This window comes from Cydia pomonella, chromosome 26, assembly GCF_033807575.1.
Source record: "Cydia pomonella isolate Wapato2018A chromosome 26, ilCydPomo1, whole genome shotgun sequence".
NCBI lineage: Eukaryota > Metazoa > Arthropoda > Insecta > Lepidoptera > Tortricidae > Cydia > Cydia pomonella.
Window position 1 is genome coordinate 394,385 of NC_084728.1, and position 19,523 is coordinate 413,907.

The window sequence follows — 19,523 nt, forward strand, 5'->3', positions numbered from 1 at the left end:
GCAATTTCGACGGTACTTTGACATCAAAATGATGTAATTTAAGTAGTTATCATTCGGTTGTGCATTTCGCTCGTACTTGGCTGTACAGTCAGCATCAAAAGTAGCGGATCTAATAACGCTACATAAGTATCTACTAATATGTAACAGCTTAACAAAAAGTGATGTCTTTAACATAGAACAACAAAGACTGTAAAAGATATACTTTGGAACGCGAATTATAGAAATTTATCTACTCGTATATTTGTATAAAGTTATCCCGAATATCAGATACTTTTGGCGCGTTGTTTCATCCGCTACTTTTGATGCTGACTGTACATGGCGAGCGAGACATATGGGCGAATGAGAAGAACATGGTATCATTTAGATTTCATTATTGATGTCGTGTGAGTTTGATTTGAACTCCGGATTTTTTCCTCAAACCTCAGCACATACACGTAGTTATAAGCAAAGTTTCCGTAATGTGTGTACGACCACATCATTTGTGGGTCTGCAGTTGGGCTCCGTACATAAGGCCAATCCTTATGTACGGATGCGAAGCTTGGAAATTAACACAAAAGGAAAAGCGCACGCTACTGGTAGCTGAGAAGAAGATCTACCGAAAAATCCTAGGACTCACACGTGGAGAGGATGGAACCTGGAGACTCAACAGGAACCAGGAGATTGAAGATCTGGTGTCCGAGCCGATCATCATTGGAGAAACGAAAGCCGCCAGTCTCCGATGGCTAGATGGGTGATGAAGACCGTGCAGTCTAGAGGACGTGCTTTGAAGTTCCAAATAGCCGTAGACCGTCCGGACGCCCTAGGTACCGCGAGACGAAGTGCAAAAAGACTGTCGGATGCCTCAGCTCGGACCCGGGCCGTTCTAACGTGAGTCCTTTTACGTTTTAAGTCTGCCCTCGCAAATGTAGTCTAGCTTTCGAGTGACATTTTTCATGACATTAGCTCGTGATTAAAACCTGTAACTATTGAATATAAAAACTTCCATACCCCTCTTTTAAGGGATTGTTGAGCTAAAAAAATAATGAAATTTCTCTTAACTGTCAATTTATTGTAATTAGGTAATAGTGTTAGAAAGTAATAAATTAAAATTGATCCAATGTTGGGGAGTCGATTGCCTTAGGCTCTTCACAAAATTATGATGTAAAAGGGTGGTATATTTTAGTTAGCGAGCCAAGCAGATGGCACATTGTTGACTATTGTTCCAAATCGGGTGCGCCAAAGTTCATATAAAATTTCAAACTCGATTATTGAAACTCCGAAAATGTATCTCATACAATTTTACATCCTAATGATCATTATACTTTTTAATTTTAAACAATACTCATTGGAACTTCGAATTTATTATATCCATAATGTCATTCTACCTCAGATCATACATTCTACATAAATATCTCTAATACTAAAATTTATGCATATATTATTACTCGAACTATCGATTTCAAGCAAAAACATTTTGGATCCTAATTTGATGCATTTATGAATATTTGGGTAAATAACAATAAGGTTTTTTTTTAACATTTCACAATAGTATATTCATTAAACATTATCAAGTTTATGCTAACAGATATAGGATATTGCTATTTAAAAATGACATACAGTGCCAGAGTCACCATTAGGTACGACGACGAGCGAAGCGAGAAGGAGTGTTAGGTATCTTGCGTTCACAACACACCTGACTCGCTGACAAAAACGAAATACAGTGCCAGAGTCACCGTTAGGTACGACGACGAGCGAAGCGAGGAGGAGTGTTAGGTATCTTGCGTTCACAACACACCTGACTCGCTGTCAAACTAGACTATGTTGGAATTATGTAGTGCATACCCTCCAATGTAAATCATAATCTCCGTGTACGTTCCGATATACGTTCACTTAAAATAAGTAATATAACTTCTGATCAAACAATTGTATGAAATAAGTTTATAAATAAAGAAATTCATACAAATAACATTATGAAATCCGATACATTCTCAGTAATAACATTATGGGCACCGATACATTCTCAGTAATAACATTATGAGTAAAAAAAAACGGAATATGTATCGTTATGAATAATGTAGGTAGTAGTATAAAAAACCATTAAAAAAATATATGAGAAACAATTTTCGGAGAAACGATGATTATGACTACACAGCGGTATCATTAAAAATATTCGAATAATAAATTGTATTATGAGCCAATATGGACCCTTCTAAATCTGATTGGTACAGTCAGTATCAAAAATACCTGATGAAACAACGCGCCAAAAGTACGTGTCACTGTCGAATGCTCTTCCAAATATTTAGTAATGTATATTTACAGTTTACATTCAAAATTATCAACCACAGTGTAATAGTTCTACTTATATATCTTTGGACCCGGGTATGCCCTTAAACTACGTCCAAAAGAGAGGTATGGGCACTGTTAATGTCACCTCGCCTTTTGTGGTAGGGCACATCACAGCGGATGTCATTCCAGATCTAGAGCAGAGCCCAACTGGGGAAGTACCTTCCAGAAAACCGCAGCCAAATAACACCAGACCCTACTCATGGTGTTGTATTCCTGCCGGTGAGTAAAAGGTGGGTCGGCAACGCGCATGTAACTCTGAAGTTGCAGGCGTCCATAGGCTACGGAGACTGCTTACCATCAGGCGGGTCGTATGATTACTTAGTATTAAAAAAATATAAGACATCTCCTTTTGTTTAGCTATCAGACACTCTAATTAATGCTGCCTCTGACTTGACCTACGATTAATGAATCTTCCCTATCAAATGAAACAAACAAACGTGCAAGCAAACATTCATTCATTCGACACGGAACCCTAATAAAGGTGCGACATGTTTTATCAGTTGTTGAACCGCGCGTTGTCACTCAAATGCACTCATACAACGTTTCAATCAGAGCCGCAGATAAAATAAGATAAGATACGGGAACCTGATTTACTTGATAATCGGGTTCACTTATCTGCTTACAGAAGACGGGTTAAGTGCTCTGGGATTTTGTATCTGTACCCCTAGTGTAAATTTATTCGGTGGCGTAACGTGACGTACCGTCTGCGTTAAGTTTCATTTTGTAAGGGATTTTGAGTTTCCAAAACGTTCCGCTTGGCGCGCTGTTTCTAAATCCCATGTTAAATGAGACTTAACGCAAACGCGTACGTCACGTTACGAAATCGAATAAATTTACACTAGGGGCTCTGTTTAGAGAAAGCGATCCTTTAAAGTTAAACCGATTTCAAAAAAAATTAAAAAAAAATTAAAAGAATTATTTATATTGATTTAAACCAACACGATTTTCGTTCATAGTTTTAAAACGAATACGGGACTTAATCGCGTAAACTTACGTTTATTATATGGCCTGACGTTTCGAACTGACTTTACGCTCGTGGCCACAGGCAGACTGCCTGATAGGAGTCAGGAGTAGGAGTATTTATGTTAGTTTATATATACTTTGATATAGTTATGTGGACTCTCGGTCTTCTTCCTAGCGTTGTCCCGGCATTTTGCCACGGCTCATAGGAGCCTGAGGTCCGCTTGACAACTAATCCCAAGATTTGGTGTAGGCACTACTTTTTACGAAAGTTACATGGACTAATTCAATTGATTTAAATTTAATTACTTTAAAAAACATAAAACAATGTGAAAATTATGACTTAAATACACAGTAAGCAGAATCACAAGCTGTTATTTAATATTTTTCTTTTCCAAAACTCAATATATAAACTAGCCATAATTATGAACAATATTATGAGCGCTGGTGGCCTAGCGGTAAGAGCGTGCGACTTGCAATCCGGGTGTCGCGGGTTCAAACCCCGGCTCGTACCAATGAGTTTTTCGGAACTTATGTACGAAATATCATTTGATATGTGTCAGTCGCTTTTCGGTGAAGGAAAACATCGTGAGGAAACCGGACTAATCCCAACAAGGCCCAAGGTCAGATGGCAGTCGCTTTCGTAAAAACTAGTGCCTACGCCAAATCATGGGATTAGTTGTCGAGCGGATCCCAGGCTCCCATGAGCTGTGGCAAAATGCCGGGACAACGCGAGGAAGACGAAGATAATTATGTACAATATTAGATCGATCGCTCTCGGTATGGCAAAAATCAACGTCACAGGCTTGGTTTACGTTACATCGGACATTTCATACCTTTAGTATTGAATTGATAATCAAATTAGCTTCAACCCTAAAAGGATCAGTAATTAAAGTTTGTAACTGTGCCTAGTCTACAGTGGAGTTCATAAATATGTACACATTTTTTCACCATATTGCAATGGATTAACGTGTAGAAATGTATATAATATTTACTTGAACAGCTACTTTTCTTTTGTACTGTTTTCTCACACATTCTGTAGTTATTCACACGCACATATACATACATACTCACATACATACACACATACCCTCACATAAACACTTTCACTTAACAACATACTGAGAACTTTTTAACTGTCTTTGTACTTAGTTTGATTGTTTGTCATATAATAAAAAAAAATCTTATGTATAAAATACTTCTCTGAGATTCCCACGTTACAGGCTGAGCCTAGTGTGGGGATCGATGTACTCCATTTCTTGTAATGCCAAATTCTTGAAATAAATAAATTATTTAATTCTTTATGAACTTGACGTACCTACCTACCATTTGATAACGAATGTATCCCGTAGCTCCCAGGCGCTTCACTAAAATCACAATAACTAAGCTCACAATTTACGACCAATGATTGAAAAACAATATTGTAACGGAGATGGGACCACCACAAAGGACCATTTCGTCGAAATGGACGAAGATATCAAATAACACGTACATGTATTAGGTACGTGCATTGGCATTGCGCTATGAGGATAACATTTGATCCATTATTTAATAGATAACGTGAATCAAATATCGTGAAATCGTGAGATCGTGGTCAAATACTTATCGTTATAAAAAAAAAAAAGAATATTGTAAATAACATCCTCAGTTTCATTCCTTTATGGGTAGCGATGCCCTACGTCCCGTATTAAGTACTGCGTCCCGTATTTTGAACTGTCCCGTATCGTATATCAATAACGCTGTAGAATAGTTACATAAATGGCCACATCATCTCTATGTAACCATTGGACTTCGTACAAAGTAACATAGCAGCAAAGCTATGTGAATATGTTCGTGTCATCCACGATGATGAGTAGATTTATCAAATTTAACCTTTAATAACATAACATTACGAGGCAAGGCATGCGTCTTCGTGAATGACACGATCTATAATTTTCCATCGAGTTCCGAAACTAAGTTAAGTTTCGTACGCGGTGGAAGATTTGGGACATTACGGTGAAATTACGCGTATATTGTTACAGAATGCGAATCTATTCGCGAAATTTTATCGAAATCTAACGGAAAAAAAAAGTCAGATTCGCAGGACAGCCTGGTGACAGACGGGACAGACAGACAGACAAACAGACAGACAGACGGACGGACAGCGGAAGTCTTAGTAATAGGGTCCTGTTTTACCCCATTGGGTACAGAACCCTAAAAAAATTATAATTCATTGTAATGCCTTATTAGGTTTTTGCTGAAGAAACACACACACACCATACATACGTTCAAATCTATAATATAAGTAAGACATGCGATATCATCCGTTTAAACTGTCACATTAAAATGCGCACTAATCGCGGACAAGTATACGATTAGACCAGATCTAGATACCTAGGTTTAGCCTAGTCTAGGCATCGCCAACGTGGGACAGACAGGTTAGAAAGCTGCTTCGTGCGACTATTGTATCTGTCAATTCACTACAATGTTGATGGTTTTCGATTTGAGAGGAAAATGTGGATTTGGATTTTATTTTAAAACTGTAGTTTTATTAGGCGCGAATTATACAGAGACAACGTGTCGTGAATTACACTTACTTATCGGCTTCATACATTTTGTATGATTTGTCATCGCATTTGGTGAATGCCACGGGGGACCAAAGGGCTGGTCAGTACCTTGCCCAAAGAATTAGCATCGCCATTCAACGGGGAAATGCGGTCAGCCTGCTGGGCACACTGCCTGCTGGCGACGAGTTAGAGGGTGTTTTTTATTTGTATTAAGGTTTTTTAATGTAATATAAGTAAACTTACTTCTAGAATAAGTAAGTTGATGAAGCCTGTTGCAGATTTTACCGCTGTATTGTTTTGTGAAGAAGCCTGTAGCTGATTGTGAGGTTATGTTCACCTGACGAAGCCTGCGTTGCGGATATACAATTATGGTCCCTGAATAAAATCATTTTTTGTAAGACGTTTAGAAGGGGCATCATGTCTGCCTTCACCTTACCGTTTCTTTATAATTCACGCCTTAGCAGATGTGTTTACAAAGTACAAAAGAAACTAAAGCGCTTAAATTTGACGACTATTACCTAAGAACTTACTAACCGTCCCAAATATTAGCTGACACCCCAGCCATCGATATGCATTTTAGATAATAATCTAAAACACGATCTTAGACAGGGGAGTTGACAATGATTGATAACGTGCATAAGCCGGGCGCGATTGGCAATAAAAATAGATTAGTAGTAAGGGGCCGAGACGAATAATCAGCTAGTTTAATAAAGATAAATTAAATTGCTTCACTTACAACCGGTGTATGAAGCGAGTCTTGACGCAGAGAGACGAAGTAGTGCACCGGTGTAGTTCGGCCTTAAGCACTGATTGGAAAATAAACTAATATACCTACTTACTTGCTCTTTGGGAATTTTTAACCACGTTATATAAACATTATTATCTTAAATTTAATGCAAAACTAAAAGAAAATAAAAGAGCACATATAACTAGATGGAAGCTAACGGAGAGAATAGAAAATGCCCTTGCATAGGGCTTTTCTGAATCTGCAGAAGGCTTTCGAGCCAGAAGGTGCGTGGTAATCTGGTGGTCTTTGAAAGCGAGGAATGTGCCACAAACCTATATTTATATTATCCGAGAGTGCTGCTTGGACAAAATGACAAGAAGTAACCGGTATCCTCTGCAACCCCAGGATACCGGTGAAACTAAAGGGCCTTGGTGTTCGAGCATCATCCGCCCAGTCCTACTATATGGTAGCGAGACCTGGCCTGTCCTCGAAAGACATGTTCAGCAGCTTCATGTCACGGTGATGAAGATGTTACGATTGATGTGTGGCGTTATGCGATTAGATCGCATATGTAATGAACATATCCGTGACAGCCTCAGAATCCGTGACGTAGCGGATAAGCTGCAGGAAAGTCGCCTCCTCCGATGGTATGGATATATAAGCCGCAGACCGGTAGACTACGGAAATAGATGCCTCGACCACACTATCCATGGTCCTACATCACACGGTAGGCATAAGATGCACTGTCGTGATAGCGGACATAGAAGAGAACAATCTCACACTTGAAGATGCCGAAAACCGGGCAAAGGACAAGATTGAGTAGGAAAGCGGGCGCTAGGTTGAAGAAAAATAATATTGCTAGTCTAATGGTAAAGCGTTTACGAAAACAATAGGCAAACAAAAGGCGTATTTATCGCAAAAATGTGATCTATTCCAGACAAATTTCATAACCTTGATAATCACATTGAATTGCAATTAGATTTCGATCAGATTCTCTTTCTAAAGAATTCTCAAGTAAATTACGGTTTGGGCGTTTAAATATTTAGAGCAACTCTAAAAGTGGATTAGTAGTCTTAAAGATTCAAGAATTAATCTAGGTTTACGAGGTTTTTGGAGCTCGTTTATATTAAACCTCGTATTTTAGAGTACCTACGGGACTAAGGATACTACGCACTGGTAACACTAATAACCACACTAGGTAATAAATAAAACCTAAGCCCCTGTGAAGATTTCTAGCGGATTACGCCGTAATGTCGTTTTTTATGATATAGGGACGCGAGTTACTAATTACTGTCGCCCATGGACAACCGCAGCACTAGAAGGGTTGTTGGGTCGTTGCCGGCATTTAAGATGTGAGTAATCTCTTTTCTTGAAGGTTTGTAAGCTGCTTAAAAATCTTAAAATCAACGTTTATTAATTTTTGATTCTAAATTCGCTACCCAGGATCACGAACTTAGGTAGGTACCTATTATATGAAATAGGCTCAGCTTGCTTTTTAATACATTCTGTTACAATTTTCATAACCCTTCTTCCTTGCGTTTGTCCCGGCTTATTGCCATGGCTCATGGAGCCTGGGTCCGCTTGGCAACTAATCCCGAGAATTGGCGTAGGCACTAGTTTTTGCGAAAGCTACTGCCATTTGACCTTTCAACCCAGAGGGGAAACTAGGACTTATTGCAATTAGTCCGGTTTCCTCATGATGTTTTCCTTCACTGAAAAGCGACTGGTAAATATCTAAAGATATATCTAACATAAGTTCCGAAAAACTAATTGGTAAAAGCCGGGGTTTGAACCCGCGACCTCCGGATTGAAAGTCGCACGCTCTTATCGCTAGGCTACCAACGCTAATTTTCATAAACCTTTGTGTCACAATATTACCTATGAAAATTAATGGAATGTTGCATTAAAAGAGCTCGCAACTATAAAGATAAAAGTTAATAGGTAGGTTAAAAGTAATTTAAATAAATAATAAAAAATAAGCACCTAATATAGATCGTCTTTTACACAAATGCCTTTTTTGTCCCACGTACAGTGGCAAAACGCATGCGGTTCGGCTTGAATACTAAGTGGTTTCCCAGAGCCGTATACAGAAGTATAGTTGCCTGGACAACTCTCCAGTAGTGTTTATAACCTATGCGCGTTACCGACTGTACATGGTAAGTGGTCACCATAGCCTAGAGAAGTATAGACGCCGGCAATTCCGGCGGTCACACATGCACGTTGCCGACAGTACATTAAATGCCGATGTCTCGAAGTCTGCAGTTTTTCGTTTTATTGTAGTTGTTAAATTTTATTATTCGATTCGAGCTGGCCCTCGATGTACACCAAAATTATGCGCAATTAAAAAGCTCAATTAAAAAGACAACCAATAAAATCGAAATCGAATGTTGACAACACTTAGCGCGCGACAAAAAGATTAAAAAACTTAATCACATTCCATTTTCAAGAATGCGTTAATGAACTAAACAGTTAATAATTAAGGTAAATTACGGCGCCGGGAGCGTAACAGCCGTCAACAGAGCCCTAATATCAATAAATACACCCCGACGTTTATGCCCCAACCATCAACTCTACCTATAAACCATTACCTAAACGTAAATAAACCACTAACGCGTCTTAGAACCATAAATTACAGCCCTTGTCTTATAAAACGTAAAGTGAAATCGTACGGCGAAATACAACGAGAAATCTATTTTCAAAACCTTATACGTATATTAATTACACAAGCCATAAAGCCATATAAAGTTATATTTACTTTAATTACACTACAGCTCGTTTTAAAAGCACCGATCGATAATAAAAGGCAATATTTATCAGAAAGGAACTCACCTTGGACGTATGTAAACAAATGTGCCGAAGCGATCAAAAAAATCCAGTTCCCGATTCCAAATCGGCACATCCCGGTCCGGCACATCATTAAATACACTTAAATTACACAACACCACTTGTTTTAATTCATGGTTTTCACATTTTAATACAAAGTTTTTGTAATATTCGTGTAATAATGTCAAGCGTTACACTGGGACGACGTCGGTGCCGCCATATTCTTTTTAGAGGCAGGCGGGGACTGGCTGCGTTCAGAAACTCAATAACGAAAGGGCATTGCCCGGGACAATCATCTTGCAATGCCCCGAAGTTAGTTACAATTTGGCCCTACTGCGGTCTAAAGATAGCTGCAATCGTAGTGATGGGCTCATGCTGACAGATGGTTGAATAACGAAAATCATCTGCCCTGCATTACGTTTAGTTCTTCTCGATTATGTTGTAATTATTTCGACTGAACTATTTGAGTAGAATTTTCTCAAATTTTGATATGTTTATAATAATTAAGTATATACTTGAAGTTTCATAGGTTTTTAAAATAGTTCAGCTAATTTATCGAAAATAAATTTATTATTAAAAATAGAAATTTAAGAACAGATTGCTGTTAACTAAACGTTTATGACAGCTAACAACGCTGTGACTTTTGACGTTTTGACAGCAATGGTTGTTTGATAAGCTAATTCAACTCTCCTTTTATTGTTTTAATTTATTTATTTACCAATGAATTGATTTTACTTTACAAGTAATTAACATAAATCAATTAACCACAATGGAGTTAATTTACTCCATGCGCCGGAAACCATTGAAATGCGAGCCACCGCACTTTGAAACGTATGTAAACTTTCTGCTGAAATTACTCGTATTTTATAGATTTTACCGATTAAATACTAATTATAACTACGTGATTAGGTACTTTGAACCTCTAAAACTGTATTTTCAAGCTTTAGAAATGTCATAATCTTTGTTTTCAGGTCATCAGACCCAGAAGTGGTTCGCCCAATTTGCACCATATCGTATGCAATATATTGCATTCTCGTCACCCACGGAGCTGTCGGACTCTGACGGGTGCACTTGGGGCGGGCACGTGTACGTGTGTGATCTGGACACGCCGTGGGACAGCCATAAAGTCACTAGCACCGTTCATCCAGTAAGTGTACTTTATTGAGATAATTTATTCAATTAACAGGCTAAATATTGTGTAGCCACAAAGCAGGTACAATGTATAAACTATTCCAGTGTTTATTAATCTTTGTCATGATTCAATATGGGCTTTAATTAATTAGCTTAATCAAAACTTGACAAAAGAAATTGTTATTTAGATTTCCCAATTGAAAGATACAAAATACAATTGAAATAAAGACCTCTAGAGCTAGACGTTAAAGCAAGTTAATTCTTCTTGTTAGGGGCTATGTAAGGCTCTACAGCCTATGTATCACTGTGACCATCCCTGATCTATTGTGATTGCCACCTACTAACAACTCTTGATTCAAGCCTGCAACTTCAAACAGCTGAAAGATCTTTTTGATCTCAAGAGACCTTAACTCCTCTGGGCGTAATATATGTCTGCCCAGGATTAAGTCACGAGTGTGCATTAGATAAGTGCACTATGTGAGGATGTGCTAGAGTCTCCTCTGCCTCCATACAGAGTCTGCAAGTTAATAGTAATTTTCTAAGTGGTTATGTTTAGTTTTCTCACTATTTCATGCTGCCTCTGGAAGTTGCTTTAAAATATGTTAAAATTATTTTGCCAAAACATTATGTCTTACAATCTCATTCTAACCCATTTTTTTCACCTCCAGGTCTCAGCTCTAGAATGGGACAGCGAAGGCAAGCAGCTCCTGGTGGCCACAACCGAGGGAGAAGTGTCCGTGTTTGGCATGAAGGAGTTCCTGCTAAATGACTGGGGATGTCTATACAGCGCATCATTCCCAGGTATCACATTTTCTAGGGCCATTTTATATAAAGTTGTACAATTCCCCTTTTTCAAATTGGGTTTTTTGTAAAGTTATTTCTACTCAGAATGACAAACCGTTTCAAACTCACAAAGAGAAAAACGTGTCACAAAATTTTCCATGCATTATTCCATTCCTTTACCATCATACACGGAATGGAAATAAAAATCTTGGGACGCTTTTTTTCCTGTTAGGACCCAAAGAACTTCTTATTCTGAGTAGAAGTATCATAAAAGTGTCCAAAGAAATAAAGTGTAATTTTAGGCAAAATTACTTTAAACAATCTTATTCAGTCCATGGCGCACTTGCAAGTTTTAAATGTATTCTAAGCGCCCTCACCTAGCTAGGCTTTCGAAATAGATAGGAAACATGGGGAGGAGGATTGCCTCATGGTGCCCCTATTTGCTGCCTACAGCCACAGTTAGCTCCGCCATTTTGAAAATTTGTAGAGTAGAACAGTCGGACAGATATACGATATGAAAGCATTTATGCCCAACTTAATTCTATGTTAATTTATCCTGTGATACAGAATAGAATAGAAGAATATGTATGTAATATATACAAGGGTTTCCTAATATATTCAGTAACTATATTCAGCCATTTAGCATGCAAATTTATCAATAGATATCACAATATCTACAAAACATTACAATACATTTAATACATTATTGTATCCAGGTGAACACGTGATAAAGGCAGCATTCTTCCACAATGGCCGAAGAATTTCATGCGACAAGAAACCTGATGTTCCTGCTGCCGAACGCCTACAGCTGCTGAGGCCTACACCAACGTTGAAGGGATTTGGGTAAATAACATTTAATCAGATATAATGTTTACAGTTAAAGGTAGTCACATCCCAGCTACAAATTAAAAATCCTACTAACCAACTAAGTATGCCAAAATCTTGCGATCTTGAAAAATGCCAAAATTTTAATGAATAGCCGGGTCCACACAGAGCGAGCGAGCACGTACGCGCGAGGCAATTTCCTCACGCACAAACCGGCCAGTGCCGCCGACGCCTCGGCTGAGGCACGTCTACACTGGCCAGTTTGTGCGTGAGGAAATTGCCTCGCGTATGCTCGCTCTGTGTGGACCCGGCTAATTAGAATTATCAAGTGTGAAAAGTGTCCATTTCATTGAAAAGTTAAAATCACTACACTATAGAGGAATATAAAATCAGGCTGCCGTACAAACCAACCATTCGAACCTTATCAAAGCCAGACCAGAAAAGATTGGCCCAGAGCATGTCGCGCCATGCTCAGTGCAGGAATCCGTAGTTACCATTCTGTCAGAATAGGCTAAACGGGGGCTATTATATCGATTTGATGACCGGTCTGGCCTAATGGGCCTAACTAATATTTCTTTATTTATTATCAGGTATTACAAGCATATGGGAGTACCTTTGCAGCGATTTGTACGTCTTTTTACTAAGAAGAGATAACTTTTTGGAATAACTCAAAAACGGCTGGACCGATCATTTTTACTATAGTTTTCATTGAAAATATTTATTAAACTTTCTTGTTTTACGATTTTTGGACCCACGGTTTCTTATTCGTTCTGAAAGACCTATCCATAAATAGCCCACAATTAGCTTAAAGCGAAAAAAAATTGTATGGGAGGCAGGGACCGGAAAACCCGTTCATTTGCCTTACCCGTTCGAATGGGTAACCCCTTCATATGATAAGCTAATCGTTTGGGTAACCCGTTCAACCGGTTACCCCAACAATAATGATAACCCGTATTATTCAGATTAACCTAATCGTAACAAGTGGTTACCGCTTACAGGAGCTGATTCGGTTTGTGTTTTTCGTGTACTAACCGGTAACCTTTCGGTTTTGGGTAAGCCTTACCCCTCTCCCGCGCCTTTCCCCCGCCGCTGCGGCGCCGCGGCAGAGATGGGCATTACGTAATTGATTCGATAGCTATATTGTAACTACCGACGTAAAAGTACTTTTCGTTAATGTTGACTTACTATATAGATGCTTATATGTATCCGGTTTATAACAGGTTTTAGTAAGATGGCGGTCACACACTTTGTCATAAAAATCATCATTTTTAGGTTTTAGGGAGTTCCGATTTCGAAAATGATGACGATTTTGGAATCCAAGATGGCGGCCATGCAGTAAGTCATAAAAGTCGTCATGTAAATCGGTTTTTAGGTTTATGGGAGTGCAGATTTCGAAAAAGATGACCATTTTGGAGTCCAAGATGGTGACCATGTACTATGTCATAAAAATCGTCATGGATGTCGTTTTATAGGTTTTAGGGAGTGCGGATTTCGAAAATCATGACTATTTTGAAATCCAAGATGGCGGCCATGCAATTTGTCATAAAAGTCGTCATGGATGATGTTTTATACGTTTTAGGGAGTGCGGATTTCGAAAATGATGACCATTTTGGAGTCCAAGATGGTGACCATGTACTATGTCATAAAAATCGTCATGGATGTCGTTTTATAGGTTTTAGGGAGTGCGGATTTCGAAAATCATGACTATTTTGAAATCCAAGATGGCGGCCATGCAATTTGTCATAAAAGTCGTCATGGATGATGTTTTATACGTTTTAGGGAGTGCGGATTTCGAAAATGATGACCATTTTGGAGTCCAAGATGGCGGCCATGCAATTTGTCATTAAAGTCTTCATGGATGTCGTTTTATAGGTTTTAGGGAGTGCGGATTTCGAAAATCATGACTATTTTGGAATCCAACTTGGCGGCCATGCAATTTGTCATAAAAGTCGTCATGGATGTCGTTTTATACGTTTTAGGGAGTGCAGATTTCGAAAAAGATGACCATTTTGGAGTCCAAGATGGTGACCATGTACAATGTCATAAAAATCGTCATGGATGTCGTTTTATAGGTTTTAGGGAGTGCGGATTTCGAAAATCATGACTATTTTGGAATCCAAGATGGCGGCCATGCAATTTGTCATAAAAGTCGTCATGGATTTCGTTTTATAAGTTTTAGGGAGTGCGGATTTCGAAAATGATGACCATTTCGGAGTCCAAGATGGCGGCCATGCAATTTGTCATAAAAGTCTTCATGGATGTCGTTTTATAGGTTTTAGAAAATGCGGATTTCGAAAATCATGACTATTTGGAATCCAAGATGGCGGCCATGCAATTTGTCATAAAAGTCGTCATGGATGTCGTTTTATACGTTTTAGGAAGTGCAGATTTCGAAAAAGATGACCAATTTTGGAGTCCAAGATGGTGACCATGTACAATGTCATAAAAATCGTCATGGATGTCGTTATATAGGTTTTAGGGAGTGGAGATTTCGAAAATCATGACTATTTTGGAGTCCAAGATGGTGACCATGTACTTTGTCATAAAAATCGTCATGGATGTCGTTTTATAGGTTTTAGGGAGTGCGGATTTCGAAAATGATGACTATTTTGAATCCAAGATGGCGGCCATGCAATTTGTCATAAAAGTCTTCATGGATGTCGTTTTATAGGTTTTAGGAGTGCGGATTCGAAAATCATGACTATTTTGGAATCCAAGATGGCGGCCATGCAATTTGTCATAAAAGTCTCATGGATGTCGTTTTATAGGTTTTAGGGAGTTCGGATTTCGAAAATGATGACTATTTTGGAATCCAAGATGGCGGCCATGCAATTTGTCATAAAAGTCGTCATGGATGTCGTTTTTAGTTTTAGGGTGTGCGATTTCGAAAAGATGACCATTTGGAATCCAAAATGGCGGCCACAATTTTGTCATAAAAGTCATATGGAAGTCGTTTTTTAGGTTTTAGGGAGTGCGGATTTCGAAAATCATGACTATTTTGGAATCCAAGATGGCGCCATGCTTTTTGTCATAAAAGTCGTCATGGATATCGTTTTATAGGTTTTAGGGAGTGCGGATTTCGAAAATGATGACTATTTTGGAATCCAAGATGACGGCCACGTACTATTTAATAAAAGTCATCATGGATGTCGTTTTATAGGTTTTAGAGAGTGCGGATTTCGAAAAAGATGATCATTTTGGATTTCATGATGCCGACCATGAAATATGTCAGAAAATAGTCATGGATGTCGTTGTATAGGTTTTACGGAGTGCGATTTCGAAAATCATGACTATTTTGGAATCCAAGATGGCCCATGCAATTTGTCATAAAAGTCGTCATGGATGTCGTTTTAGGTTTTAGGGAGTGCGGATTTCGAAAGTCATGACTATTTTGGAATCCAAGATGGCGGCCATGCAACTTGTCATAAAAGTTGTCATGGATGTCGTTTTATAGGTTTTAGGAATGTGGTTTTCAAAAATGATGAACCTCAACCATGTGTATCGTAAAGAACTCGTCAAGACATTTAAAATGAGCCTAAACTCGATAGCATTATGGGAAGTCATCGATGAGTTCCATGACAACTTCCGATTTTACCATCAGACCCTCGCCACCATGTTATCGTAAAGAACTCTCAAGCATTTAAAATGAGCCCTAATCGATAGCATTATTGTGAATCGATGAGTTCCATCACACCTTCCGATTCCACCATCAGACCTCGCACCATGTGTATCGTAAAGAACTCGTGAAGACCTTTAAAATGAGCCCAAACTCGATAGCATTACTAGTAGTTATCGATGAGTTCCATCAACACCTTCCGATTCCACCATCAGACCCTCGCCACCATGTGTATCGTAAAGAACTCGTCAAGACATTTAAAATGAGCCCAAACTCGATAGCATTACTAGTAGGTATCGATGAGTTCCATCGACACCTTCCCATTCCACCATCAGACCCTCGCCACCATGTGTATCGTAAAGAACTCGTCAAGACCTTTAAAATGAGCCCAAACTCGATAGCATTACTAGTAGTTATCGATGAGTTCCACTGACACCTTCCGATTCCACCATCAGACCCTCGCCACCATGTGTATCGTAAAGAACTCGTCAAGATTTTAAAATGAGCCCAAACTCGATAGCATTACTAGTAGTTATCGATGAGTTCCATCGACACCTTCCGATTCCACCATCAGACCCTCTCCACCATGTGTATCGTAAAGAACTCGTCAAGACCTTTAAAATGAGCCCAACTCGATAGCATTACTAGTAGTTATCGATGAGTTCCATCGACACCTTCCGATTCCACCATCAGACCCTCTCCACCATGTGTATCGTAAAGAACTCGTCAAGACCTTTAAAATGAGCCCTAACTCGATAGCATTACTAGTAGTTATCGATGAGTTCCATCGACACCTTCCGATTCCCCATCAGACCCTCTCCACCATGTGTATCGTAAAGAACTCGTCAAGACCTTTAAAATGAGCCCTAACTCGATAAATTATTAGAAGCCATTGATGAGTTCCACTGACAGGACAATAATAGGAGTAATAGGTACTAAACAAAAATATACCAAAATCAATGCAACGCCTTACCATATTAGGTAATTTGCCTTAAACCTTAGCATGTGTTTTGAAATCTACGTTGTGCGCTACTTGACTTAACGTACACTTTTGTTTGAATTAGCAATATTAGGTCGGCAAATTACAAAGCCTTTGACAAATACCGACTGCCGCCGCGCCTTGCCGCGCACTCGCACGTGCACGTAGGGAATGGAAACGCCGTGTTTCGCGTCGAGCGCTACGTTAATAGACCATATGCAGTTTACGTAAAAGCTAAAACAGCTTGTTCGTATTTAATCAGCGCTTGAAGCGATAACCCTTTCCCGGGTTTTTGATATCGGTAAGCGCTAACCTGAATTAATTCAAATAAAGGATTAGTTTCTTAACCGGTAAGCCAATCAAAAGCTTACCGAAATGAAGCGGTTTTTGGAACACAGCTTTACAATAACCCGGGTTTTTGAACGGGTTAGGGTAAGCGGGTCCGGTCCCTGATGGGAGGTACCCTAAAAAAAAAGTTTCATGTAGTTTTTATTTAACCGTTCTGTCGCCATGCATGATTTATGTATCCATGACAAATTGCAGCTTTCTAGCACTAATGATCACGGAACAAGACGGACAGACAGATAAACATGGCGAAACTATAAGGGTTCGTAATTGACTACGGCACCAAAAAAACCCTGGATTTTCAGGAAAATCTTTCATAGACACTCGATTTTTTTCTATCGAACAATTATTATAGAAAAATTGTACGATCGCTTTTAACAACCACGCCGGTCGCTCCAAGTCCAGGAAAACTTAGACAGGCCACTAGGCTTGAGTCGGTCAGGACCGAAGAACTAAAAGGAATGAAATCCCACCACAGACCGAAAGGAACTAGTTCATCTTAAGCGCTCTTAATCGGTCTCGGTCCTTTAGTTCAGTAGTCGGTATGTCAGCGGGCCTACCGCGAACCACGTTCGACGGGTTGCCTCCCTGTCACACTTACGTACGAATTTACAAGTGCGACAGAGAGGCAACACGTCGAACGTGGTTCGGCCTCAGTACCAAGTAACAAATCGGTCGGGAGCGAATGATCGGAATGAGTCAAGGTCAAGAAATTCGCTCTCTCACGCTCTCGCTCTGTTTATTTGCGAGCGAGAGCAAGATATAACCTAGTCATACTCATTCAGATCTCGAGATTTGCTCCTGAACTAAAGGAACTAAAGGACCTAAAAGAGCGAACTAGTTCGTTTGACCGATTGACCGAGATCGGAGCGCTCTTTTTAAAGACCGAGCGGGCACAACTCTACAGGCCACTATGACGCTTATTTTATAACGCATGATAGATTCGGAGCCTACAGCTGGACAGATTTAAAACCGATTCGTAGAGCAAACGTCTACTGGAGTGGCGACCATGGGGGGAGGAACGTCCTCAAAGTAGACTCCAGATGAATTGGGACGACGACATCAAAAGGACTGCGGGGAAGAAGTGGCTCCAGGTCGCACAGAACCGTGACGAGTGGCATAAAATGAAGGAGGCCTACACCCGAAGGGTAGAGAAGGGCTAAAGAAGAAGAATATAGATTTGGATTAATTTATTTCTAGTAAAAAAGCAGCAGTAGTAGTTAAGGAAGCAAAAGGTATCAGGATCGTACCAAGTGGAAATTTGTGGTCTCTGCCTACCCGTCCCGGAAATAGGCGTGATTATATGTATGTATTCTTTCTAGTATGTTTTTTACTACATGTTTTTATTTCAGTGGCATAGCATGTGAAGGAGCCTGCATCATCACGGCCACAGGCCTCATCGGCGCCCTGACGCCTTCAGGCGAGGCGGGCCGCGCGCTCCGCGGCGCCGAGGGCCTGCGCGCGGCGCGGGACCGAGTGCCGGCTGCTAGTGTCGCCCATAAGAGTAAGCTAGTTTACAGTACATATGGTGCTACTTTCCCGCACACGTGCGGGAATGAGCACTTTCCGTGCACATGTCGAAACTTTAAAGAGACATATATGCTGTAAAACGTACGATACACGTGCGAATAGGTAATTCGCAACTCGTGTCGATTTAAAACACCCCCTTCGGTCGTGTTTTAATTTATCGCAAATAACTATTTCTTCACACCGGCTGCAATGGTAAAAGCTCTCTCAATTGTTGAAAAACTGATGAGAAAGTTGCATTTTATCCACTGGGACAAAGTAATCAAATCCAAATTTTGAGTTGTTACATTATCTTAGCTCGTAGAATCACCAGTGTGCCGGTGTGGAGCACCCGAGCAGACCGTACACCATACGGTATTTGACTGTCCTCTAACCAAATACCACGGGCAAGTAGAGGATTTTACTTAAAAACTGTAAATCTTTGAAGTAGAGTAACAAAAAGCAATACAAAAAAAAAAAAAGCTGGTTGAATTGACTTTTAAACGATGATTTTGAATGATAAATATTTAATAACATTCATTTTGAATTGATTTTGTTTGATATTTCACAGTTAGTATTTTCCTTGGATTAGTGTGATGAAAAATATTGTTTCACTCGGTGGTAAAATTTGTTTTACCTTTGAAACCCTCGCAACGCTCAAGATTCTAGTTTTGGAATATATTATTAGCACGTTAAACAACAACATTGCCGTCTTGGAAAACAAATATCAATTAATACTGGTCATAGGAGAGGAGAGCCGGGCAAAGCGCTCATCTCAGCTTTTCAGTAGACAGTGTTGTCTTTGATTTATCATTTAGGGTCTGATTCAGAATGTCCAAGTAAAGTCCTGAATAAGCTACTTGCCACTTATCTGACGAATAGTCATCGTTGGCGTTTCACAATCTTCAAATAAGCTTAACTAGTAGATAAAGTTTTGCAGGAAGTTTTATCTGGCAG

The 19,523-nt window shown here is 39.5% G+C and overlaps 2 protein-coding genes across 2 annotated transcripts in view; one reads left to right on the forward strand and one right to left on the reverse strand.

Annotated features, from left to right (window-relative positions):
- The window catches only part of LOC133532227 (netrin receptor DCC), a 190,799-nt gene extending 180,899 nt beyond the window's left edge, over positions 1–9,900 (reverse strand). Inside the window, exon 1 of the mRNA XM_061870803.1 lies at positions 9,388–9,900. Within this exon, the coding sequence (XP_061726787.1) occupies positions 9,388–9,475 (88 nt within the window). The 5' untranslated portion in view covers positions 9,476–9,900. The remainder of the gene's footprint in view (positions 1–9,387) is intronic.
- Positions 9,901–10,027: 127 nt separating this feature from the next.
- The window catches only part of LOC133531848 (mediator of RNA polymerase II transcription subunit 16), a 28,740-nt gene continuing 19,244 nt past the window's right edge, over positions 10,028–19,523 (forward strand). The window contains 6 exon segments of the mRNA XM_061870242.1: positions 10,028–10,212; positions 10,353–10,394; positions 10,396–10,528; positions 11,181–11,313; positions 12,012–12,138; positions 18,413–18,564. Coding sequence (XP_061726226.1) covers positions 10,151–10,212; positions 10,353–10,394; positions 10,396–10,528; positions 11,181–11,313; positions 12,012–12,138; positions 18,413–18,564 — 649 coding nt within the window. The 5' untranslated portion in view covers positions 10,028–10,150.